This window comes from Penaeus vannamei, chromosome 11 (assembly GCF_042767895.1).
Source record: "Penaeus vannamei isolate JL-2024 chromosome 11, ASM4276789v1, whole genome shotgun sequence".
NCBI classification, from domain to species: domain Eukaryota; kingdom Metazoa; phylum Arthropoda; class Malacostraca; order Decapoda; family Penaeidae; genus Penaeus; species Penaeus vannamei.
This window is the reverse complement of record NC_091559.1, coordinates 38,613,065-38,638,159: the sequence shown is the minus strand read 5'-3', so window position 1 is coordinate 38,638,159 and position 25,095 is coordinate 38,613,065. Positions and strand designations below refer to the sequence as shown.

At 49.0% G+C, this 25,095-nt stretch overlaps 1 protein-coding gene and 1 long non-coding RNA gene across 2 annotated transcripts in view; one reads left to right on the top strand and one right to left on the bottom strand.

The window, feature by feature from the left end:
- Positions 1-7,176, top strand: part of LOC113821597 (uncharacterized) — a 112,540-nt gene extending 105,364 nt beyond the window's left edge. Inside the window, exon 7 of the long non-coding RNA XR_011398843.1 lies at positions 6,842-7,176. This is a non-coding gene — a long non-coding RNA (uncharacterized lncRNA). The remainder of the gene's footprint in view (positions 1-6,841) is intronic.
- Positions 7,177-8,634: 1,458 nt separating this feature from the next.
- The window catches only part of LOC113806947 (uncharacterized), a 1,375,013-nt gene continuing 1,358,552 nt past the window's right edge, over positions 8,635-25,095 (bottom strand). The window contains exons 14-33 of the mRNA XM_070127282.1: positions 24,863-25,059; positions 20,467-20,622; positions 19,921-20,067; positions 19,311-19,599; positions 18,586-18,695; positions 17,748-17,964; positions 17,254-17,412; positions 16,815-16,949; positions 15,776-16,424; positions 15,489-15,634; positions 15,180-15,327; positions 14,046-14,926; positions 13,722-13,867; positions 13,430-13,601; positions 12,994-13,127; positions 12,293-12,435; positions 11,760-11,904; positions 10,685-10,802; positions 10,115-10,315; positions 8,635-9,968 (exon numbers count right to left, since the gene is read on the bottom strand). Of these exons, the coding sequence (XP_069983383.1) occupies positions 9,171-9,968; positions 10,115-10,315; positions 10,685-10,802; positions 11,760-11,904; positions 12,293-12,435; positions 12,994-13,127; positions 13,430-13,601; positions 13,722-13,867; positions 14,046-14,926; positions 15,180-15,327; positions 15,489-15,634; positions 15,776-16,424; positions 16,815-16,949; positions 17,254-17,412; positions 17,748-17,964; positions 18,586-18,695; positions 19,311-19,599; positions 19,921-20,067; positions 20,467-20,622; positions 24,863-25,059 (5,091 nt within the window). The 3' untranslated portion in view covers positions 8,635-9,170. The remainder of the gene's footprint in view (positions 9,969-10,114; positions 10,316-10,684; positions 10,803-11,759; positions 11,905-12,292; positions 12,436-12,993; positions 13,128-13,429; positions 13,602-13,721; positions 13,868-14,045; positions 14,927-15,179; positions 15,328-15,488; positions 15,635-15,775; positions 16,425-16,814; positions 16,950-17,253; positions 17,413-17,747; positions 17,965-18,585; positions 18,696-19,310; positions 19,600-19,920; positions 20,068-20,466; positions 20,623-24,862; positions 25,060-25,095) is intronic.

Below are 25,095 nucleotides of genomic sequence, written 5' to 3'. Positions count from 1 at the left end.
GTACTGACGATGCAATTTTTTCCCTTTCTCTCTCTCTCTCTCTCTCTCTCTCTCTCTCTCTCTCTCTCTCTCTCTCTCTCTCTCTCTCTCTCTCTCTCTCTCTCTCTCTCTCTCTCCTCCCTCCCTCCCTCCCTCCCTCCCTCCCTCCCTCCCCCTCTCCATCCCTCCCTCCCCCTCTCCCTCCCTCCCTCCCTCCTCTCCCTCCCTCCCTCCCCCTCCCCCTCCTCCCTCCTCCCTCTCCCTCTCCCTCCTCCCTCCCTCCCCCTCTCTCCTCCCTCCTCCTCCTCTCCCTCCCTCCCTCCCTCCTCTCCCTCCCTCCCTCCCTCCCCTCCCTCCTCCCTCCCTCCCCCTCTCTCTCCCTCTCCCTCCCCTCTCCCTCCTCTCCCTCTCCCTCTCCCTCCCTCCCCCCCTCTCTCTCTCTCCTCTTTCTCTTTCTCTTTTTTGCACGTTACTGCCGTCTCGCTGCGGTGCCGGTGTTCCGCACTCTGTCGAAATGAGCTTTATCCTGTGAGGTTGCCCGCAGCTTGGCTTAGGGGGCAGGCGGGAGAGGGAGAGAGAGACTGAAGACAAGAAGGTAGACTGACAGACAGACAGATGACAGATGGAAAGACAGATAAATGGGTATATGTATTTGATATGATATATGATATATATATATATATATATATATATATATATATATATATATATATATATATATATATATATATATACATATATATATATATGTATATATATATATATATATATATATATATATATATATATATATGTATAATTTATCTATTTGTCTGTCTATCGTACTTCCTCCACCCTCTATCTCCTCTCTTTCTCAATATTTCTCCCTCCTCCATTCCCCCCACTCAATATATCCCTTATCACTCCTCTCCCTCCCTCCCTCCCTCAGTACCCCTACCACTACCCCCTCCATCCCACTCCCCTCCCTCCCCCTGAATACCCCCTGAGTACCCCCCAATCACTACCCCCCTCCATCCCACTCTCCCTCCCTCCCCCTCAATACCCCCTTATCACTCCCTCCGCTCAATACCCCCAATCACCCTCCCTCAGTACCACCCTCCTCCCCCTCCCCACTCAACACCCCCCAATCACTCCCTCCTACCCCCTCCCCCCTCAATACCCCCTTATCACTTCCTCCTTCCCCCTCCCCCCCCTCCCTACCCCTCCCTCACTCCCTCCCCCTCCTACCCTCTCCCTCACTCCCTCCCCCATCCTACCCCCTCCCTCACTCCCTCCCCCATCCTACCCCCTCCTTCCCTCACTCCCTCCCCCTCCTTCCCTCACTCACCCCCTCCTACCCCTCCCTCACTCCCCCCCCACCCCTCCTCCTACCCCTTCCTTCCCCCTCCCTCCACCCCTCCATACCCGCTGCTCACCGTCCGTATCGGCGTGACGTCACAGCGGCGACGTTGACGAAGGAGCGCCGGCGATAATTGATACCCGGCGATTTAGAACCCGAGCCAGACTCTTTATAGAAGCTAATGATTTCTGTCACCCGGTTTTGGGAGCGGGGGCGCCGGCGTGTCTGTGGGGCTGCCGCTTCGGAAAGCTTTTTTTTTTTTTTTGTTCCCCCCCTTTCTCTCTCTCTCTCTCTCTCTCTCTCTTTCTTTGCCCTCTTCCTTTCTTCTTCTCTTTCTCTTTCTTCTCTTACTTCTTCCTATTCCTCCTCCTTCTTCTCTTTCTCCCTCTTCCTCTTCCTCTTCCTTCTTCTCCTCCTCCTCCTTCTCTTTCTCCTCCGTCACCCTCCTCCTCTTCCTCCCCCTCCCCTACTATCTCGACTTGCCTATCCCCCTTTCCCCTCTCCCCTCTCCCCTCTCTTCCTTCTTACCCTTCACCTCCTTCCCCGTTGCCTCTCTCTCCCTCCACTTCCCTCCTTTCCTTCCTCCCCTCCTCCCCCCCTCCTCCCCCCACCCTCCATCCTCCATCCCGCCGAATATAAAAAGATAGATACACTAGACAAGACAGATAGATAGATGAGAGAGGTAGATAGATAGATATATAAGGGATAGATAAATAGATAGATAAGCAGACAGATAGATACAGTGAATAAAAAAATAGAATAGAAAGATAGAAGAGAAAGGTGAATAAGAGAGATAAGACCGATAGATAGACAGATGCACAGAATAAAGAATAAAGAATAGAATAGAAAGAAGAGAAATGTAAATAAGAGAGCTTGGACCGATAGACAGACCGACAGACAGACCGATAGATAGACAGATAGACAGAATAAAAAATAAAGAATAGAATAGAAAGAAGAGAAAGGTAAATAAGAGAGCTTGGACCGATAGACAGACAGACAGACAGACAGACAGACAGACAGACAGACACAGACAGAGAGAGAGAGAGCGTGCGGCGAGTTCTTGGCGTCATCGTGCGATTCGGCGGGACCATAGTGGCGTCTTTCATCATGGCGAGGGATAGCACGGTCTTGCCTCCGTCGCCGAGCTCCGCCTGACCTTCGTGCAGTACCCTGGGGGGGAGGGGTGGGGGTGGGGAGGGGGATTGTGAAAGAGGGGAGGGAGGGAGAGGGAGTGAGGGAGGAAAGGGAGAGAGAGGAAAGGGAGAGAGGGGGAGGAAGGGGGAAAGGGAGAGAGAGAGGGAGGGAGGAGAGGGAGTGAGGGAAGGGAGGGTGAGATAGGGAGAGAGAGGGAGGGAAGGAAAGAGAGAGAGAGAGAGAGGGAGGAAAGGAAAGAGAGAGAGAGAGGGAGGGAAAGGGAAGAGAGAGAGAGAGAGAGGAGTGAGGGGAGATAGAGAGGAAGAGGAATGAAAGAGAGTATTGAGATATGGAGAAATGAAAAAGTCGAGAGAAGAATAAAGGAGAGGATTGTGAAAGAGAGAGAAAAGAAACAGAGAGAGGAATTAGGAAAGAGAGAGAGAGAGAGAGAGAGAGAGAGAGAGAGAGAGAGAGAGAGAGAGAGAGAGAGAGAGAGAGAGAGAGAGAGAGAGAGAGAGAGAGAGAGAGAGAGAGAGAGAGAGAGAGAGAGAGAGAGAGAGAGAGAGAGAGGGAGGGACGGAGAAAGACAGAGAGGCAGAGAAAGACAGAGAAACAGAGAGAGAGATAAAAATACAGAGTGAGACAGAGAGAAAAGACAGAAAGAGAGAGAAAGAAAGACAGAGAGAGCGAGAAACGAGAGAGGCACCGGAGGCCGGCACAAAACCAGGATGGAAATACCTCTCGACACGTGGATGGGTTCGGGTGAGCGGCCGATTCAGAGGTCGAAGGGAAGGGAGGAGCCGGCGAGCGAGGGAGGAAGGGAGGAAGGGAGCGAGGGCGCGAGGGAGGAAGGGAGCGAGGAAGGGAGGAAGGGAGCAAGCAGCAAGCACATCCTGCCCGGCGCGAGGAGGTGGGTGGGGGTTGTGGGGGCGGGAGGAAAGGGTGGGAGGGGGGGGGAGTGGGAAAAAAGGGAGGGAGAGTGGTTAGAGGGAAGAGAGGGAGAGGGAGGGATGAGAGGAGAGAGGGAGAGGGAGAGGTGAGGGGAAAGAGAGGGAAGGGGAGGGAGAAGACAGGAAGGGAGACAGGAGAGTAGAGAGGGAGTTAGGGGGAGAGATGGAGAGGTGAGGGGGAAAGAGAAGAAGAGAAGGAGGGAGAAGAGAGGGACTTGAGGTTAGAAAGTAGAGAAGTGAGAGTGTAGAGAGGGAGGGAGAGGGAAGAGAAGAAGAGAGGGAATAGAGAAGTTAGAAAGTAGAGAAGAAGCGAGAGGGAAAAGAAAGAGAGAGAGAGAGGAAAGAGTTGAGGAAGAAGAAGAGAAGAGAAGAGTTTGATTAAAAAAGCGAGGAGAGAACGAAGAAAGAGGAGAGAAGAGGAAGAGAAAGAGAGAGAGGAAAGAATTGAGGAAGAAGAAGAGAAGATAAGAGTTTAAGGATTAAAAAGCGAGGAGAGAGCGAGAGAGGGAGAGGAAAATAAAGAGAGAGAGAGAAAGAGTTAAGGAAGAAGAGTTTAAGGATTAAAAAAAGCGAGGAGAGAGCGAAGAGAGAGGAGAGAAGAGGAAGAAAGCGAAAGAGAGGAAAGAATTAAAAAAGAAGAAGAAAAAAGAAGAGTTTAAGGATTTAAAAAAGCGAGGCGAGAGCGAAGGGAGAGGGGAGGAGAGGGAGGGAGGGGGGGGGGGCGAGGCGAGAGATCCTCCGGTGGCTGGAATGAAGCAACGGCCCCCTTCACCAACTTAAACTAGGTTAACTTGGAGTGATCTCGAAAGCTCTCCAGATTTAACAAGTATGTAAGATGTGCGTACAGTTGGCGGCCGTGCGTGTGTGTGCGCGTTTGTGAAGGCGTGTGCGTGTGGAGGAAGGGAGGGCAGGGAGGGAGGGAGGGGGGGGGGGAGGGGGGGGGGAGGGAGGAGGGGGGGAGGGAGGGAGGGAGGGAGGGAGGGAGGGAGGGAGGGAGGGAGGGAGGGAGGAAGGATGGAAGGAAGGAAGGAAATAGGTAGATAGGTAGGGAGGGAGGGAGGGAAGTAGGTGTGTGTGTGTGTGTGTGTGTGTGTGTGTGTGTGTGTGTGTGTGTGTGTGTGTGTGTGTGTGTGAAGGTGTGCGAGCGGGGAAGAACGGAGAACGCAGTGAAAATAGGAGGAATTCTTGAGGAAGAGAAAAAAAAGAAGAAAAGAGAAAAGGGTAAGAAAGAAATGGACAGGAAAATAAAAACTCGGAAAGGGTTTGAGGTGTTTCTGCTTGATCTTCTCTCGAGGATTTGTGCTTGCAGTCGGGACCTCCTCCTCCTCCTCCTCCTGCTGACCCTCTTCTTCTTCCTCCTCCTCCTTTTACTCCTGATCCTCCTCCTTCTCTTTCGTCTCTCTTCCTCGCCCCTCCTCCCCCTCCTGTTCCTGTTCCTCCTCCTCCTCCTCCTTTTACTCCTGCTCTTCCTCATTCTCCTTCCTCCTTCTCCTCCCTCCTCCCTTTCTCCTTCATTTTCCTCATTCTCCCTTCCTCCCCGTCTTGTTCCTCCTCCTCCTCCTCCTTTTCTCCCTCCTCTTCCTCCTCCTCCACCTCCTCCTCCCCTTCTCCTCCTCCACCACCTCCTCCTCCTCCTCCTCCTCCTCTTCTCTCCCCCATCTTACCCCTCCCCCCACTTCCGCTTTGTCTCGGCGAGGCGATCAGTAAACCTTCTTAACACAGGGGTCTATGTAACCTCACGGACATAGAACCGACTGGAATTTCCCTCCTCCTCCCCCCCCCTCCTGTCCTCGTCCTCCTCCTCCTCCTCCTCCTCTCCTCCTCCTCCTCCTCCTCCTCCTCCTCCTTTCCCATCTCTATTCCTCCATTCCACCCCTCCTCCTCCTCCTCCTCTTCTTCCTCCTCCTCCTCCCTCCTCCTCCTCCCCTCCCTCCTCCTCCTCGTTCCACCTCCTCCTCCCTCTCTTTCACCTCCCCCTCGTTCCCTCCTCCTCCTCCATCCCTCCATCTCCCTCTTCCTCTCTCTCCTTCCCTCCATCCTCTCCCATCCCTCCTTCCCTCCTCCTCCTCCATCCCCCTCCACCTCCCTCCTTCCCCCTCCCTCCCTTCCTCCTTCCCCCTCCCTCCCTTCCCCCCTCCTCCTTCCCTCCGTTCCCCCTCCCTCCCTCCCTCCCTCCTTCCCCTCCCCTTCCAGGCCCCACAAGAGGAGACGTTTCTGCCCACAATGTGCTAATGACTTGCACTTGATTAAAACTGGCCTGGGGGGAGGGGGGGGAGGGGGTTGGCGGCGCCCTGGAAATTCCGCGCGGAGGAGGGGGAGGGGGAGGGGAGGGGGAGGGGTGCCTCGGCCGGAACGGGGGAGGGGGGGGACTGCCTCCGAATTCTATGCTAGGGATAACATGCTTGCTTTTAGGTGTATATATGTGCATATGTATGTATGTATGTATGTATGTATGTATACATACAGACACACACACACACACACACACACACACACACACACACACACACACACACACACACACACACACACACACACACACACAGAGAGAGAGAGAGAGAGAGACAGAGAGAGAGAGAGAGAGAGAGAGAGAGAGAGAGAGAGAGAGAGAGAGAGAGAGAGAGAGAGAGGGGAAAATGAAAATCTAATAATGAATACTTATGTAATTTGTACTGATGCATAAGCATGCATGTGTATGAACACAGTACTCATGTATGTAAGTAGGCTTATATATACTGTAGGTATACACATATATTATTTATGCGAGTTTTTTTTATTATTTATATCAATTTCTTGTACTATGATCTCACGTGAATATCTGTTGGAATATCAAGTGTCAGTATTAAATGGAATTGAGGTACATTTATGGGAAAAGCAGACACCCTTTTTTCGTTGAGTTCGTTGAGTCCTCTTAGTCGCCGTCGTCGTCGTGGTCCTCGTCCTCGAGGCGAGTCCGAGCCCCTCCTGCCTGTCCCCCTCGGGCCTGATCCTCTGCTCAGCCCTGGTTATGGACAAGGTGAGCAAAGTTTCAGGTGTGTGGGTGGCGGGCGTCGCACGTCGGGGCTGCGGGGGCGCCTCCTCCTTCGTCGTCGTCTTCGTCAGCTGTGGTTTTGGTTACGGTTTTGTTTTGTTGTGTGTGTGTTGATGGTTATGTTTGTTTATGATGGCTTTCAGTGAAGTCCTTCTCCGAATACGATTTTGTTTATCCATCTAGCTATATCTATAGTTATTTATATATAAATATGAAGATAGAAATAGATATAGCTATATATTTATTCATGGTTAGGGTTATCATTTTTTTTTTCTTGATTCTGTAAAGGGAGGTTTATGAAGTGGCTGATTCGTCAGTGGATTTTTTCCCACTTTGATGGAGTTTGCAGCAAATTTATCGTCTTCAAGGTCAACATCTTTCTAATATTGTCTTTTTTATTTTTTCCAGATGGTGTTTTGCGGAGAAGCGGCCAAAATATTACCAGATCGACAAAGAAGGTTAATAGGAAGATAATAGAATAGTTACAGTGTTGCCAGAATCTCTCGAGGGTAAGGCATCTTACACCTCTCTTTATTTTTTTTTTCTTTTCCTTTTTAGGATTATATATATTTTGAGATATTTTTCTACCTGCACATGTTCCAATTATGTTCTCTTTTAGCACCAAAAGATGCTTTTTTGGGAACATATATTGTATTTTGAGATATATTTTTTCTATCTGTACATGTTCCAATTTTGAATTCATTTGTAAGTTATGTTTTATAAATAAAATGAACAGAAATGACGATGATGATCTTAATTTCATCCTTTACAAGCATTCCAAGGTTACCAATTCCTCCCCTCACACTTCACAAACATTCCAGGATTCCTAGATTCTCCCTTCACACTCTATCAGCATTCCAGGATTCCTAAATTCTCCCCTCATACTTCACAAACATTCCTAAATTCCTAAATAAGATTCCTCAAATTCTCACTTCACAAACATTCCAAGATTCCAAATTCTCCCTTTACAAACATTCCTGGATTCCCAAAATCTCCCTTCACACTCTACAAGCATTCCAGGATTCCTAAAGTATCACTTCACAAACATTCCAGGATTCCCTAAACCTCCCTTCGCCCTCTACAAGCAATCCAGGATTACAGGAGTCATTAAGGACTCGTGATTATATAAATGATGTGTGACCAACCCCCCCCCCCCCTCTGTCTCCTGCCATTAAGGATTTCACGCCCACATGCGAAGGATTCTGGGTATTTCACACTTTCACCAACGTTTAATTTCCGTGACGAATGGGGGAGCCTTGGAGGTAATGGGGAGTGTGGGGGGGGGGATGAGGGTTGGGGGTTGGTAGGGGGTTAGGTGATGGGGGGTGGTTTGGAGGGTAAGGGGTGGGGGAATGGTTGGGGGTAAGGGGTGGGTTGGTTGGAGGGGTAAGGGGAAGGAGGGTTGGTTGGAGTAGGGGGTAGGGGTGATGGTTGGGGGGAAGGGGGGTTGGTTGGAGGGTAAGGGTAGGGTAAGGGAAGGTTGGTTGCAGGGGGTAATGGGTGGGTGGGAGGGATGGGGGTTGGTTGAGGGGTAGGGGAGGTAACAGAATGGGGTTGGTAGGGGGTATAGAGTAGAGAATTAGTAGGGATGGGGTCCAGAACTCGGGGGTTGGTAGGGGATAAGGGGGGGGGGGGTCGGGAGAGTAGGAGTGGGGAAGGGGTATGGGGGCAGTAGTAAATCTCGCACAGGAAAAGTTTGAATTGGGACAACCTTCAGGAAAAATAAAAAGTTTTTTTTTTTTCTTTTTATAGGATTAAACACAACTTCGCTTTGTCGTTAAAGTTAAGGAGTTTGAATATCTAAGTTTTCCTTTGTTTTGCGGAGTCAGTGCCTGTAATTTCGGTTGATTTTTTTCCCCAGCTTACTTATTTTGTAGAAAAAAAAAAGTTAAACCCGTGAATCATTACAGAATAAACTTTTTATATATTTAGTAAATTCTATAATAATTTCATCATCAATATATTACTAAGAATGTAAATTATCCGTTAGTTATCTAATGAAAGAGATGCAGTCTATATCACTGCAATTTAACATGCTGATGTACTTGAGTAAAATGATAAAATATATATTTTGATTACTCACTACCAGGCAAATTCCTTTAGCAAATATTGATACACGAAGAAAATATAAAGAAAATGAAAGTGTATTCACTACATTTCCAGGAACAACTCAGGCCACAGGATGGAAATAATATACAATGAAATATGTTTCGTTTTATTTCACAATTCCCCGAAAATTATGCAATACTGACCAACAATGAACACGGTACAAAAATCATTCCCACACAGACTAGTATGCACGTATAATTCTCGTATCTTTACTGCTCAATTACACTAATTAATTCACGTTACCATTAAAAATTTAGCAGGTTTATAAGGCACTGTTTGATCAATAATGAAAGAACAGTAGTTTTGATGATGGCATTCAAACAAAAAAAGACTTTTTACCATTGAAGTTCGAATAAATGAGGAATGCATAAAAACTGTAATCCCAATCTCTGAAAAATAAACATTTCTGCTTAAGCCTAAAAATAAAGGTGATACATCTGTCAATAGAGCAAGGCACTGCAGTTGCATGAAAGAATATGGGTATCAGCAGATGTGTCTTCCTCCATCTGAAGTTCCGACGCTCGAGGTCGCATTCGCTGCCGCCTTTGCTGAAGCTCGAAGCCCTGGGGTCGCGGCTCCTCGGCGGAAACCCGGAGCTCGCGGTTCTGCTTCGCGGAAACCCCGAAGCCTAGTATTCACTCCCCTCTTCGCTGTCCAGGATCAGACTCTCGATGTCCAGGACGTCGACGTGGCCCTTGCCCCGCCCCTGCGTCTGCGTCCTCCGCAGCCTGGAGCCCAGCATGGCCACGGACGACCCGTGCGCCTGCCCCTCCTGCTGCGCGGCGGCGGCGGCGGCGCTGGTGTGCGAGCGCGGCCGCCCTCCCGCCTGCTCCTGCTGGCCGCCGCCGTTGTCCGCGAAGGAGGACACCGAGCGGATCCTGCTGGCGTCGGAGGCGGCGCTCGTGCTGTGGCTCCTGAGGGCGGCGGCCAGGCTCTCGTGGCTCGGCTGCAGCCTGGGCACGGCCTTGAGCTTGCCCACCGTCTTGCCGTACTTGCCGAACGCCTGCAGGGACTCGTCGGAGGCGGCCGACACGGACACGTCCTTCAGGAACTTGGCCAGCTGGCCGCCGTCGTCCTGCGCCCAGGTCCTGGCGGCGGGGTCGCCGGGCAGCGCGCTCAGGTTCCACGAGCGCGTGATGGCCTCGATCTCCGTCTGGCAGCTGGCGATGTCCGTGAAGGCGTCCAGGTTGAAGGACGTCTCGAAGGGCGAGTCCTGCGCGCTCTCCGCCTCCGCCAGCCTGTCGTCGGCCGCCCCCGCCCCGGCGAAGGGCTCCCGCTCGCCGCTCTCCGCCTGGTCCAGCAGCTCCTGCACCTTCTTCTGCAGCGGCTGCAGGATGACGTCCAGCTCAGTCTTGGGCGTGGAGCTCTTCACCTTCCCCTGCAGGAAGCCCTCCGCCAGCCAGTCCCGCCCGCGGTCAGGGAACGGCTGCGGCGAGAGAACAGAGAACGGCCTTTAGCACCACAAGAACACCACACACGTCAATAACATCCTATTCCACTTCCGAATCCACACACCCATATCGTCCTCACCGCACACCACACACGCCCGCCCGCCCGCCCGCCTCGACTCACCTGCTCCTCCTCGTCGGCGTCGTCATCACCGTCGCCGTGGCTGTCCCGGGACTCCTCCTCGTCGTCCTCATCGTCCTCGTCGTCCTCGTCCTCGTCCAGCTCGGCCACGCGCTCCGTCACGATCCCCAGGGACTCGGCCAGGTTGTCGAGGCCGCCCAGGATCTGGTTGATCTGCAGCTCCAACTCTGCCATGTAGAAGTCCTGGGGGCAGAGAGAGAGAAAGTGAGTGAGTGAGTGTAATTGAAAAAAAAAGAGAGAGAGAGAGAGAGAGAGAGAGAGAGAGAGAGAGAAAGGGAGAGAGAGAAAAAGAGAGAGAGACGAGAAAGAAAGAGAGAGAGAGAGAGAGAGAGAGAGAGAGAGAGAGAGAGAGAGACAGACAGACAGACAGACAGACAGACAGACAGACAGACAGACACAGACAGACAGACAGACAGAGACAAAAATGACAGTAAATAATAATAATAAAAAAACTACCCCATTACACAACAAAAAACCTCCACGTATCAAGACACCTCCCTCCTCCCCCATTTCCTCCCACAAAGACAACCGCCACAAGCAACTCTTCCTTACCGGGGGCGTGTTATCCTTCGGTTCATCCACCACCTCCTCTTTCCTCTGAATGAACCGCAGGAAGGACTGAAATCTTTCCTTCGCATAAACCTTGATGTCCCTCCACGCGACGTCCACGCTGAAATGAGATAGAAATACACGCTGAAATGATATATAAATACACGCTGAAATGACATAAAAATACACGCTGAAAGACATAAAAATACACGCTGAAATGACATAAAAATACACGCTGAAATGAGATAGTATACATACTGAAATAAGGTGAAATGCACGCTAAGATGAAAAGAAAATAATTGCACTATGAAACAAAATAAAACACACGGTGAAATAAACTAATATACACGGTGAAATAAAATAAAATACATTGATATAAAATGAAGATAAATGTAAGCTGAAATTCAATAAATAAAAAAACACGAGATTTACATGACCAATCTCCATTTCCACATTTCAAATCTCAAATTCTCATTTCTAATATTAAAAACTCGTAAATGCAATACTGTAGTAAGCTATTTAACTGATCTGGTACACGGAAACCTCAATAATTATATTTTGTGGGACTCAATTATATTTTTGGTGGTTTTAATTATATCATTTTGTGAGACCATCATATCTATTTTGTAGGACTTAATATTATTATTTTATGGGACTTACTTCTATTTCGTGGAACTTAATTACATTCCGTGGGACTTAATTACATTTTTTTCGGGACTTAATCATATTTGTGAGACTTAACTACATTTCGTGGGACTTAAATACATTTTGCGGGACTTAATTACACTCCATGGACTTCATTATATTTTCAGAGACTTGATTACATTTCGTGGGACTTAATTACATTCCACAAGACTTCACTGCACTCAATTACATTTCGTGGGACTTAAATACATTTCGTGGGACTTAATTACACTTTCAGAGACTTAATTACACTTTGAGACTTAATTACACTTTCAGAGACTTTATTACACAGACTTTATTACACTTTCTGAGACTTTATTACACTTTCTGAGACTTAATTACACACTCAGAGACTTAATAACATTCCGTGGGACTTAATTACACGGGGACTTACCCTGGTATCGCCACGTAGGACTTCATGGCGTGGATGAAAGCCGCCTTGTACAGCGCCTTCGTCAGCTGGTACAGAAGGACGTACGTGAGCAGGTAGTAGAGGTAACCCAGGCTTGTGATGTAGCCGTTCGTCTTGCTTTCCAGGTCTGTTTGGTTCGGAAAATCGAAAAAAGATAGGATTAAAATACGGAAAATTAATGTTCAGATGCGAAAATGTTCTCAAATATGATTAAATACGCGAATGGTCTTTGAATATGAGAGTATATGTTAAATCATAGAGAAAATAATTGTTATAATACGTAAAAAAATATGTTAAAATAATACGTGTGCGTGTGCGTGTTTGTCTATGTATGTATGAGAGGTTGTGTATGTGTATATATATGTGTATGTGTATATATATATGTGTATGTGTATATATATGTGTATGTGTATATATATATGCCTGTGTGTATATATGCGTATGAGTATGTATATGCGTGCTTGTGTCTCCGCGTGTATCCCCTGAACCCGAGTACCCCCCCCCCTTGCACTCACTCGGGATGAAGGGCACGTGGGTCAGGATGATCCTGACGAGGCTGAGGAAGGCCTCGAGGACCGTGTGAAACTCCCACAGCAGCGAACTGAACCACAAGTAGCCCAGGAGCATACAGCATACCAACAGCCCCAGCAGCATCACCCTACGTGGAGAAAAGACAGAAAAATCAATAAATATAAACAAATCACACACGCAAACTACCATCAAGTCATTAGATAAGTAAAAAAAAAAAAAAAAAAAAAATATATATATATATATATATATATATATATATATATATATATATATATATATATATATATATATATATATTATATATATTATATATATTATATATATTATATATATTATATATATATTATATATACTATATATTATATTATATATATTATATATTATATATATATTTTATATATTTTATATATATATATATATATATATATATATATATATATATATATATATATATATATATATATATATATACACACACAAATCACACGCAAACTACAGTCACGTAAATAAAAAATATATAAATATAAATAAATCACACACGCAAACTACCATCACGTAATTAGATAAGTAAAAAAAAAATATTAAATATAAACAAATCACACACCACCCACTACCACGCCATTATAATCATAATCAAATTAAATTCATCACAATTCAAAGACACCAAAAAGCCTTTCTCACTCACGTCACGACCAGCACGTCCTTGGCAGCCCCGTTGAGGACGTGGCCGAGGCGTCGGAACACGGACAGGTACCTCATCATCCTCATACACCTGATCATGTGGACGAGGAGCATCCCCCCGACCAGGGACTCCAAGATCTGCAACATAAGAATGAAAGTCAACATAAAGGGAGGACCGTGTGGGGGGTATTGGGAGGTATGTTGTAAGGAGAAAATGGAATATGTTGGGGTTTCTGTGCTTTAAGCATAAAATATATGAATTGTTAAAAATAAAAATGAGGAACGTTTCTCTCCTTAATAAACAAATAAAAATATTTGAAAATGAAATTCATAATAAAAAGAAAAAAGTATGAGAACGTTCAATGAACTTATTCCCCTTAAAAAAAAACATAAACAGATCAACGTTTGTGAATGAAAACAGAAACTCGTCGATCACTCACGTTGTCCCATGTCGTGAGGCTTTTGAGACTGACATACTTCTGAAAGTAAGCCACTCTCAACTGCCACATGATGTACTCGGCTATGTGGACGCGCAGCATGAGGGACACGATGTAACTCCAGCTCAAGATCGTCATCAGTATGTCCAAAAATCCCCAAAAGGATTTCCAGACCCTGCCAATTAGGAAGAAAACGTCTTAATATCAGTTCTATAATCGAGCTACAAAATGATTACAGATTTTATGACAAACAAAGACGTTCCTTTCCATCAGCAAAGGTTCTTCCCAAACGTACTTCAGGCGGCACTTGTAGACGTAGATTGTGGTGCGGTACAGGTAGTGCATGGAGACGGCCACCAGGACGACCTCGGCCATGATGCACACGAGCGACCAGGTCCCTCGGTAGCGCTCCACGGCGGTCGACGACACTCGCACCGTCACCTTGAAAGCGGACGCTGGTGTTCATTGTCTACTATTGATTGCTCTCAAAAATGGACATTATGTTTATTGGCTATCGATTGTCTTTCAACGAGGGATTCGAATGAGTATGGTGATCCCACGAGTGATTAACTGAAGTGATTACTTGAATTTCTGTTTTACGTTGGAGGGTTTTCCTTACCTGGGCGCCGGACAGGGACGGGAATTCGGCCAGCAGGTTGATGGCCGTGTACAGGTCCGTCTGCGGGTGATACAGGGTCATCTCTGTGACGACGGCGCGCGTTGCCTGCTCGTTGATCCAGTGCGACGCCTCCAGCAGGATCAGCAGGAAGACGGCGAACGCGGGCGAGCTCGGGAGGTCCTGCTGGTGCTCCGTGTAGCTGTACTGACTGAACTTCCCGTAGTTGACGGCGAGGAAGTGCGCGTCCCACTGGTACTCCTTGTTCTGGTTGGAGCCGAAGCTGAACACGTGCGACACGTTGTCCACGTACTCCGGGAAGCAGGACTGGACGTGCAGCAGGTCGGCCAGCGAGCGGTTGGACGTCACCAGGTACTTGGCCGCCTCGCACTCCTCGGGGTTGATGTCGTACTTGCGGATGCGCGGCCGCCCGATCAGCACGCTGCTCGAGTCGCAGAAGACGCCGAACTGCGAGAAGGCGCGGTCGGCGTTGTAGGCGAGGGCGATCAGCTCCGACGACGCCCACTTCCACCAGTCCTCCTTCGTCACGATCGAGCGGAAGCGCATGTAGTCCTCGTTCTCCGTCAGGTTGCACGCCTCGCCGTAGGGGGCGTGGCAGCTGCCCTGGTACTTCTCGCGGTCCAGGCAGCTGCCGTTCTCCAGCGCGGTCAGCGTCGAGGCGTTCAGCATGTACCGCTCCGACACGTTCGAGTTGCTGGCGATCACCAGCAGCAGCGCCAGCATGAGCACCAGGCCCAGCACGCTCTGGAAGAGGCTCGAGACCTTGTCCCGCTGCGCCTCCTTCTCCCGGCAGCGCAGGAGGTAGTCCTCGCCGGGCGGGTGGGCGAAGCGCAGGTCCCGCGTTCGCTGCCGCTCCTCCAGCACTGCGGGGAAGGGAATGGACGGATACATAAACAAACACCGCCACGTCTGTTGCATGCAAGACAATACTGTTAGTCAATCGATAGTCAATAAAGTTACTTCACCTTTCTCTCAGGCTTTAAAATCTCAACCCTCTACACTTTTCTATAAAAAAAACAGCATATAAGAATATACAATTCTGAATTAAAAAAACAAGCTTTACCCCTCAGGCCAGACAACGCCCCCTCCAATCCACACAATATAAAAGCAACTTACGCTTCTCGTTACTCATATCCTCGCTCCGCTCCTTGTATCCGCGCAGAACGGTCTGGTAGCGGTTCCAGATGGCCACGACCTGGTCCAAGGGCACGGTCACGCAGTCGCTGATGCACCCCCTGCACCCGAGCCACCGGTACATGCACACCTGTCAAAATAGAGGGGCCATAAGCTCCACACTGATCCACTCCGGTATCCAAATATACGTTTTCACGACCCAATGCGATATCCACACACAGATGTACAAGCAATTCTCCTGCCAAATTGCGCAAGACTTAAGTGCTCTGCCCAAGGGGTTCTCTCGTGTACCTTGTATAAAGTGTATATGACCACGACCAGAGGCTGCATGACGAACATCGAAAAGCACAAGGTCATGTAGATAATGTGAAGCCACACGGCGCAGTAGTCCATTGGCATTCTCGAGCCTCTGACGACGAGGACCATGCAGCACATCGCTGGAAATAAGAACGGAGTCAGCTGATAATTTCTTTCTCCCACTCTGTCTCTGTCTGTCTGTCTGTCTGTCAGTCTGTCTGTCTCTCTCATTGTTATATGGAGTCATAATGACCAATACTTGAAAGATTCCGGCGACTCACCGGCGAAGAAGCAGCAGACGATCCACCCGACGCACTGGGAGAAGATGAAGGTCAGGCTGGACGCCGCCCGCCCCTCGCCGCCCTCGCCCTCGTCGTCCTCGTCCTCGTCCTCGTCCGCCTCCCAGCCGGCCTCGTCCTCCTGCCGCGCCCGGCCCTTGCACCTGGCCCTCCGCCCCTCGAGCAGGATCCGCACGAGGCAGGCGAAGGCGCGCCGTAGCTCCGCCAGGAACTCGAAGATGGTGGGCGAGCACTTCTTGGCGGCGTCGCGGCCGCCGCCCGCGGGCAGGGGCCGCGCCTTGCCCTCGGCGCACCGGGCGGCGGGGTCGGCGGGCCCCAGCGCCTCCTCCGGCGGGCCCTCGCTCGGGGCGGCGTTGGGCGTCCGCGAGCGCTGCGTCACGTGCATGCCGTCCATGTCCTTGTCCTGCAGCAGGCTCAGGTGGGCGTTGGTGAGCTCCACCGTCTGCGCCCACCTGGCCAGGGCGGTCCACGTGCTTGAGTTGGGGTTGTAGAGCTCGCTCTCCTCGTCGCTGAGCCCGGCGTCGCTCTCGCCGTCGCCATCGCCGTCGCCCCTCGGGGGGGGCGCCGCCCCGCTCTCCCGCGTCGCCCGCAGCGTGTCCAGCACCGACTTGTTGTTGTACTCCTTTTCCTCCTGAACAAAACATAAAAATACAAATAAATAAATAAAATAAATACACTCATGTCAGCATGTTTTATAACCAAGAGGTATTTTCCTTCTGTCCTAACCTACAGAATAACGTAGAAACAAACAAACAAGCAAAAAAAAAAAATCATAATAAAAAAATAAATAAATAAAAATAAAATAATAAAACAATAAATAAATACGTAAAATACCCGACCCAAATCTCCCTAACACCAATTCCCACCCACCCCAACACTCTCACCCTCCCCCATCAACCCACAAAATTCACAAACAAACCAAACATAAACCCATACCCCCCAACAACCCTAACCCCCCAACCCCCCCACACGCCCCCCCGTCCCCCAAAAAACCAACCCAACAGCACCTCATTTTACTCACCAATCTGTTGCTCATCTTGAAGACCATTTCCAGCAGCCATTGCACGGGCAGGAGAGCCATGGCGATGATGCAACCGTAGTACATGGGTTCGATGTGCATGTCAGGAACCATCATGGTGTGCTCGGTGTTGATTCTCTGGAGAGGGGGGGAGGGGAGGGGAGGGGGGAAGGGGAGGGGGGAGGAGAGGAAATGGTGAGATTAATGAAGAAAAGACACGAGGTTTATAAAGATGAGGAGATTATGTAGTTTGTTTAGGTTAATGGAAAATATATGTCACTGGATTTTTTTTCTCTTTCTCTGCCTCTCTTTCTCTGCCTCTCTCTCTCTCTCTCTCTCTCTCTCTCTCTCTCTCTCTCTCTCTCTCTCTCTCTCTTCTTCTTTCTCACTCACTCTCTCTCTCTCTCTCTTTTTCTTTCTCTCTCTCTCTCTCCCATCTTACCTGCACAACAGCCAGCGATATGGTGCCGAGACAGAGACACACGATCAGGCAGATGGTCAGCCGCTGCAGCCTGTAGAACTTGGCGGTGCTGGACGTGGTCAGCAGGGACGTCCAGAGCATGTGTTCGCTGGCGTACTGGGGCAGGAAGTGTTCGAAATCCTGCAGATGAAAAGAGAAGGGAAATCGTTACGGAAATCACGCGAACAAATAAACAAGTCGTTTTAGCTTCTGTAACTGTAGGACGAAAATCACGGAAAAACAGCTCTTAGATTTTTTTCTCTCTCAAGGTAACAAAAACAAAACAAAAACAAAAAACAAAATTCTCTCTCTAAGGGTGACAAAACAAAAGAAAAGAAAACAAAACAAAACAAAACAAAAAATCTAAGGGTGACAAAAATATATCTCTAAGAGCAACAAAAACAAAACAAAAACAAAAAATTTTCTAAGGGTGACAAAGACAAACAAAAAAAAAAAAAACACACACGCCCCCTCACCTGGAAGAAGGTGGTCGGGCTCTCCAAGGTGATCTCTCGCTCCACCTTGGCATCCTCCGCCTGCACGGCCAGCCAGCGGTAGCACGGGTAGGCGTACCTCGCCCCCAGCACGAGGTCCACCACACTCGTCTCGCACACGTACCACCCGGCGCTTCTCCCTCCGCTGTTGTCATGCCACAGCTGCACCTTCAGGATGTCTCCCAGGGGCTCCGCTGTCCTGTGGGGGGGAGGGAAGGAAGGGGAGGGGGGTTAGGTTGTGGTTTATGATGAGGGGTGCGGGCGGGTGGGGTGGGGGTGGGGGTGGAATGATGATGGTCGGTTCTGAATGGGAAAGGATTGGCTGAGGTTTCCCTTGGTCTAACTTTTTTCTCTTTCTGTCTGTCTGCCTTTCTCTTTCTTTTGGCTCTCATTCTCACTCTCTCTCTATCTCAATTTCTCTCTCTCTCTCTCTCCCTCTCTCTCTCCCTCTCTCTCTCCCTCTCCCTCTCCCTCTCCCTCTCTCTCTCTCTCTCTCTCTCTCTCTCTCTCTCTCTCTCTTCTCTCTCTCTCTCTCTCTCTCTCTCTCTCTCTCTCTCTCTCTCTCTCTCTCTCTCTCTCTCTCTCTCTCTCTCTCTCTCTCTTTCCTCCTCCTCCCTCTCTCTCTCTTTCCTCCTCCTCCCTCTCTCTTTCCTCCTCCTCCCTCTCCCTCTCTCCCTCCCTCTCTCTCTCTCCCCCTCCCCCTCTCTCTCTCCCTCCTTCCCTCCTTCTCTCTCTCACCCTCCCTCTTTCTATCTCCCTCTCCCTCCCTCCCTCCCTCCCTCCCTCTCCCTCTCTCCCTCTCTCTCCCTGCGAAACTCACGTGAGGATGAAGGTGCAGAGGGCCCCGCGCGTAAACAGCTGGCCGGTTTGTTTGGACTGCAGCTCCCTCGTCTCGCTCATGCCGTGGGTGCCGTGGACGATGGCGTAGACCTGAAGGAGGAGGGAAGGAAGGAAGGAAGGAAGGGAGGGAGGGAGGGAGAAGGGAGGGAGGGAGAAGGGAGGGAGGGAGGAAGGAGGGGGGGAGGAGGAGGGAGGGAGGGAAGGAGGGAGGAAGGAAGGAAGGAAGGAAGGAAGGAAGGAAGGAAGGAAGGAATGGAAGGAAGGAAGGAAGGAAGGAAGGAAGGAAGGAAGGGAGGAAGGAAGGAAGGAAGGGAGGAAGGAAGGAAGAAAGGGAGGAAGGAAGGAAGGGAGGAAGGAAGGAAGGAAGGAAGAGAGGAAGGAAGGAGGAAGAGAGGATTATTATCTTATCCTTCTTTTTAATAAGAAATGTATTATTTCATTTGTTGTTCCTCTATCTCTGACGTAATTTAAATGTTCATCGACGTTTCCGATCGTGTCGACAAAAAAAGTAAAAGTAAAAGTAATAACAAATCTATCATCTATCGTGTCAAAAAAAGTGTTTACCTTTCTTTATCAAATGAAAAAAGAAGAAGACATGAAAACAAACAAAGAAATGAAAACAAAGAAATGAAAACCAAACCAAAAGGCAAACCCCTCCTCCCCCCAACGTCGCCGATCGCCTCCAAGAAGTCCCCCTCAAATTACCTTCGACGTCGTGCCGGCGTTCCACTGCGTCCCCGTCTTGATGGTGAGCAGATAGGCCCACTCGTGCCCCGGGTCGTTGTCCCTCAGCCAGATGTTCCTCCGCTTGAGCCGGTGCCGCTCGGACGTCTGGAGGCCGAGGGCGAGCACGAAGTACAAGACGAGGACCAACACGATGAAGTAGAGGGCCATGTACGTCTCGACCAGCATCAGGTCGTTGACGGCGACGGTGCTCTCCTTGCTCAGGATGGGGACCGTGTGCGCGCCGTAGATGCTGTGGGTCGTGTGGCAGCTGCGAGGAGAGAGAGAGAGAGGGGGGGGGGGAGGAGGAGGGGGTGTTAGTGAGGACTGATATAAGAGGGATTGATGGAGATAAAGAGGAGGGTGTGATTCTTGATAAGATGGTGTGTGGGGAGGGGGGGTGTTCTATGCGAGAAAGATGTGTCTGAGTTTTTTTATTTTTTATTCTTTGGATATTATAGAAGTGAGGACATACCTTTCTGTAAGCATTCAGTCCCGTCCCGTCCTTCCCCACCGCTCCCTTCCTTCCCTCCCTCTCCCCCTCCCTCTTCCCTTCCTTCCCATCCCTCCCCTCCCCACCCAGCAAATTTACCTGCACGTCGTGAGGTCCCACGTCGAGAGATTGCCCTCCACGGCGCAATCCTTATGCGACCACGCGGTGTTGTTCCAGCTGAGGCACTGAGACCACCACGCCGCCACCAGGAAGTCGGCGCCCTGGACCGACTCGTTGTGGTGCGACCTGCCGGAGGGGAAGGCGGGGTCAAAAGAAAGGGAAGGGGAAAATAAATAAGGGGAATAAAGGGTAATTTTTTAGGTGTTTCTCTGACTGGGGAAGCGAGGAGAATGGATGGGTTTTCTGGTGAAGTTTTGCGTATGTCGTTTCATTTTTATTTTTTTATTTTTTGGGTTCGTCTGCAACCACTGACATACATCAAGAGAAAATTCAAATAAATAAATAAACAAACAAACAAACAAATAAATAAATACATAAACAAATAAATAAACAAATACATAAACAAATAAATAAACAAATAAACAAACACATAAATAAAGAAATAAACAAATAAACACAAGACACACGAATCCCAAAACAAACAAACAAACATAAATAAACAATACACATATCTTTTTTCCTCACCAGTTATGCTCGTAGCTGTTCTTGTCCATAATGATGAGCAGTTTGGGGCCCTTGGAGAGCTGGCCGGGCTCGAGGGAGAGCTGGACCTGTGACGGCTCGAGGGTCGCCTGGAGCTCCTCCTTGTAGAGGGGCTCCCGAAGGCTCTGCAGATTCTGGCTGTGGGGGGGAGAGGGGGAGAGGGAGGAGAGGGTTAATCAGGGGGATTTGGGGAAGATATTTGGGAATGCATAGATATACGTACATACATACGTACATATATACGTACATATATATATACACACACACTCTGTCTGTCTGTCGGTCTCTCTCATTTGTGTGAATAATAATAATAAAATTAAAACGCAACCAGATAATAAATATCGAACTAATATCAGACTCACTGGCAAGAACGTAAATCAAAGTGATTCAATTATATCAATCTAAAAAATAAAATACACACAAAGACACACAAGCAAAGCACTTACACACACACAGACATACACAGATACACACACAGACACACAGACACACACACACACACACACACACACACACACACACACACACACACACACACACACACACACACACACACACCCTACACAAAAAAAAAAATAATAATAAAGAATAAAAAAAACACTCCGGTGAATCTCCATTGCATTCTTGCAAAGCGGACTTTACACTCTGCATTGTCATGTACCTTTAAACCCCCCAGATTCAGCCCTCAGCTCTTGCACAAAACCCGGGGGCGGCGCACTCCTCTCCCGCCCGCACGCCCACAAGCACTCACTCACTTACTCAACTCACGCCCTTTTCGTGTGTCTCTCCCAAGCCCGTCCTCCTCGGGCGGTCATATCACTTACTCCTTCGCTGTATACTTTTGTCATACTACCCTCAACCTCATGGTTGTCCTGTCATGTCACTCCCTCGCTGTGATGTCACTCTCCCAGTCATGTCACTCTTTCCCTGTCATGTCAGACCCTCATGTCACTCCCTCCGTCATGTCACTACCTTTCTGTCCTGTCACTCCCTTCCTGTCCTGTCACTCTCTCCCTGTCATGTTAGTCCCTCCCTGTCACGTCACTCCCTTCCTATCACGCCACTCCCTTCCTGTCATGTCACTCCATCGCAGTAAACTTTTCTTACTCCCAGGGTGCGATTGACTTCCTCCAGGGTGTTGTTTAAGAGTGAAAAACCCATTTCAGTGACGTCAAGTGTCCCGTGTTGTACAGAGTAATGGCATGTCATTTATAGGGACTGGCATACTATTATTTTTTTACGATACCTGGCTCTAGGTCCCCACACTTCTTGGCAATGGTGCATGATCACCAGTTCATACCTTGCAAATACAACTTAATGAACCTCTTCCTGTCTCGGACATATGGTTAAACGCATGCCATAAACACTTTTTGAAATGTTTCTCTCTCTCTCTCTCTCTCTCTCTCTCTATTTCTCTCTCTGTCTATGTCTCTCTCTGTCTCTCTCTCTCTCTGTCTCTGTCTATGTCTCTCTCTCTCTGTCTCTGTCTCTGTCTCTGTCTCTGTCTCTCTCTCTATTTCTTTCTGTCTGTCTGTCTGTCTGTCTGTCTGTCTGTCTGTCTGTCTGTCTGTCTGTATCTCTCCTTTAAAGGTATATCATACATAAAAAAAAAACAAGAAAAAGAAAAAAGAAAAAAAAGGTCACAGAATTCACTGCAGTCGTGGATAAAAGCACCTTTGAAAGCACACATCAGGAACGCACCGCAAGCACAGTGCCAATCGTAGTATTACACCGTGCGATGAGAGGCACTGTGGTGATGGGGGGGGGGGATGATTTTTTTCCCCAACCCCATCCCCCTCTCCTTTTCTCTCCATTCTTCTGTCTCTCCCTTTTCTGTCAGTCGGTCGGGTTATCTGTCTCTCTAAATTTGTCCGTAGGTCTGTTTGTCGCGATTTCACACGCCTGCGTACGTACATACATACACACACACACACACACACACACACACACACACACACACACACACACACACACACACACACACACACACACACACACACACACACACACACACACAAATCACTTCCTGTTTTCTCTTCCTTCCAATTTTTTTAAGACCTTCTCCCTGGCGATGATACAATGAACACGAAATGAAAACGCCCTGAATTTTAACCCAGAGACCACAATTCTGCTCCTTTTTTTTTTTCCTTCTTCTTCTTCTTCTTCTTCTTCTTCTTCTTCTTCTTCTTCTTCTTCTTCTTCTTCTTCTTCTTCTTCTTCTTCTTCTTCTTCTCCTCCTCCTCCTCCTCCTCCTCCTCCTCCTCCTCCTCCTCCTCTTCCTCTTCCTCTTCCTCTTCCTCTTCTTCTTCCTCCTCCCCCTCGATGACGATGACGACGACGACGATGACGACGACTCGCGCCCAGCCTCCACACACCTGAAACTTTGCTCACCTAATACAGCGAACAAAGGTCCAAAGCAAGTCTCAGGTGGGGGAGGGAGGGCTGGACTGGGCTGGGGGGGGGACCTCCTTCTTCAGGCGCTGGGGAGGAGGGAGGAGGGAAGAGGGAAGAGGGAGGGAGGGAAGGGGGGGGAGGGAGAGTGGAAGGGGGTTAGGAGGGAGAGTGGAAGGGGGTAGGGGAGAGGGGGTAGGGGGATAGAGGGAGGGGTAGGGAGAGAGAGAAAGGTAGGAATAGGGAAAGAGAAAATGGAAGGGGGTTAGAGTAGGGAGAAGGAGGAGTAGGGGAAGGAAGAGAAATGCAGCGGAGAAGGGAAGGTAGGGGGGAAAGATTAAGAATGAGGAGGGGGGATAGGGAGGAGAAGGGAGGGGAAGGTGAAGGGGGAGGAGGGAGGTCTCCACGGATGAATTCGGTGTCAAGTTCTGTAGAAGCAAAGATGGGAGGGGACTGGACCCGGTGGGGAAGGTGGGGAAGGTGGGTGGGTGGGGGGTTTGTTTCCCTCTCCCCCCTTCCTTCCTTTCTTCTTTTCTCGTCCTCCTTTTCCTTTTTTATTTTCTTTCCTTTTTTGTATTTTTTTATCATTTCTCGTACTCTATCTCTCTCTCTTCATCCATCTTCTCTCTCTTCTTCCTTTGTTTACTCTTCCTACTCCTACTCCTAACTCTTCCTCTTCCTTCCTGCTATATATTCACAAGAAATAACAAAGGAGAAGAAGAAGAAGAAAAAAACAAGGAAACGAAGAAGAAGAAGAAGGAAACGAAGAAAAAGAAGAAAAAAAAAACAATAAGACGAGCATGTCTTCGTTGACCCAGACTTCCATCCAACCGCGGTCGGGAGAATACCAAGAGGATTTCTTCGTATCACACGGTCGGAAATCTCGTATTACATCCTGCATAATCGCCCTTAATCACAAAAAAAACCCACATCCCTCAAAAAAAAAAAAAATAAATAAATAAAAAATAAACAAATAAATAAAAAATCAAATAAAATAATAATAACAATATATATATATATTAAATCATTCAGTAGTTTCCTGCCAGTCAAAAATCTATGCTAATAGCTCCCCTCTTTCTTAGTCTATCCAAATGATAGGTTCCGAACGATAGACCCAGCCCCCCCCCCCCACAAAAAAATGTCATCTGGGGAACTCACTTAAAAGCTATTTTTATTCTACACAAGAGTTCAAACTTCCTGCCCCCCCCCCCGCCCCCCCTTTTTTTGTCCTTTTTTCTCTTTTTTTCTGTTATATGAGTTTTGATATGACTGCCATCTCGGTCTGATGTGACTGATGTGACTCATTGCCCTCATTACGCTTTCTCATCTTACCGGAGATTGTCTTTCGTGTCTGTTCTCTTTCCTCTTTCTTATATCTTTTCTCTTTTTCTCCCATCTTGCTTCTGTTGTTTTCCTCTTCTCAATTATCCGCTGTCTCCATCTTCGATTTTTGTGATTATTTCGCACTTCCCTTTCCCCTTTCCCCTTCCCCCCTTCCCCCTTCCCCCTTCCCTTCCCTTCCCTTCCCTTCCCTTCCCTTCCCTTCCTTCCCTTCCCTTCCCTTCCCTCCTCCTTCCCTTCCCTTCCCTTCCCTTCCCTTCCCTTCCCTTCCCTTCCCTTCCCTTCCCTTCCCTCCCTCCCTCCCTCCCTCCTACTGGGCCTGGGTCGTCCTCCTCCGTGCGTGTTGCGTGCAGCTGCAGGTTGCTTCCTAAACCCCCTGAAGCTTTGCTCAACGACTCCTAACACATGGCTGGGCAAGGGTCCAGGAGGCTAGGCTGCAACCACTTTCTCTCTCTTCTTCTCTTCTTCTCCGCCGCTTCTTCTACTTCCTTTTCTTCTTTGGCCCTGCTTCGTAGCTTCCCTTCGTTCTTTTCCCTGTAAGTGTTCGTCCCTCCTTCTTCTCCCTCTCGATTATCCCTCGTCCCTCCCTCCCTCCCTCTCTCTCTCTCTCCTCCCTCGACCGAAATCCTCGCGTCTCGCCACTTACCAGATGAGGACGACGGCGGCCACAGGGTAGTCCGTGTTGAGGACCCGCACCACCTGCAGGAGGACGTGGAAGGCGAGGGCGGCGTGCTCGTCCTTCACCTCGAACTCGTACGCGGTCAGGGACTGCGGCGAGAGGATGCCCGGGCGGCGGAAGTCGTACTCGACGTCCGTGGCCAGCTTGGAGCGGGGGAGCTTCACCTGGGGGGGAGAGGGGGAGGGGGAGAGGTTTGAGTT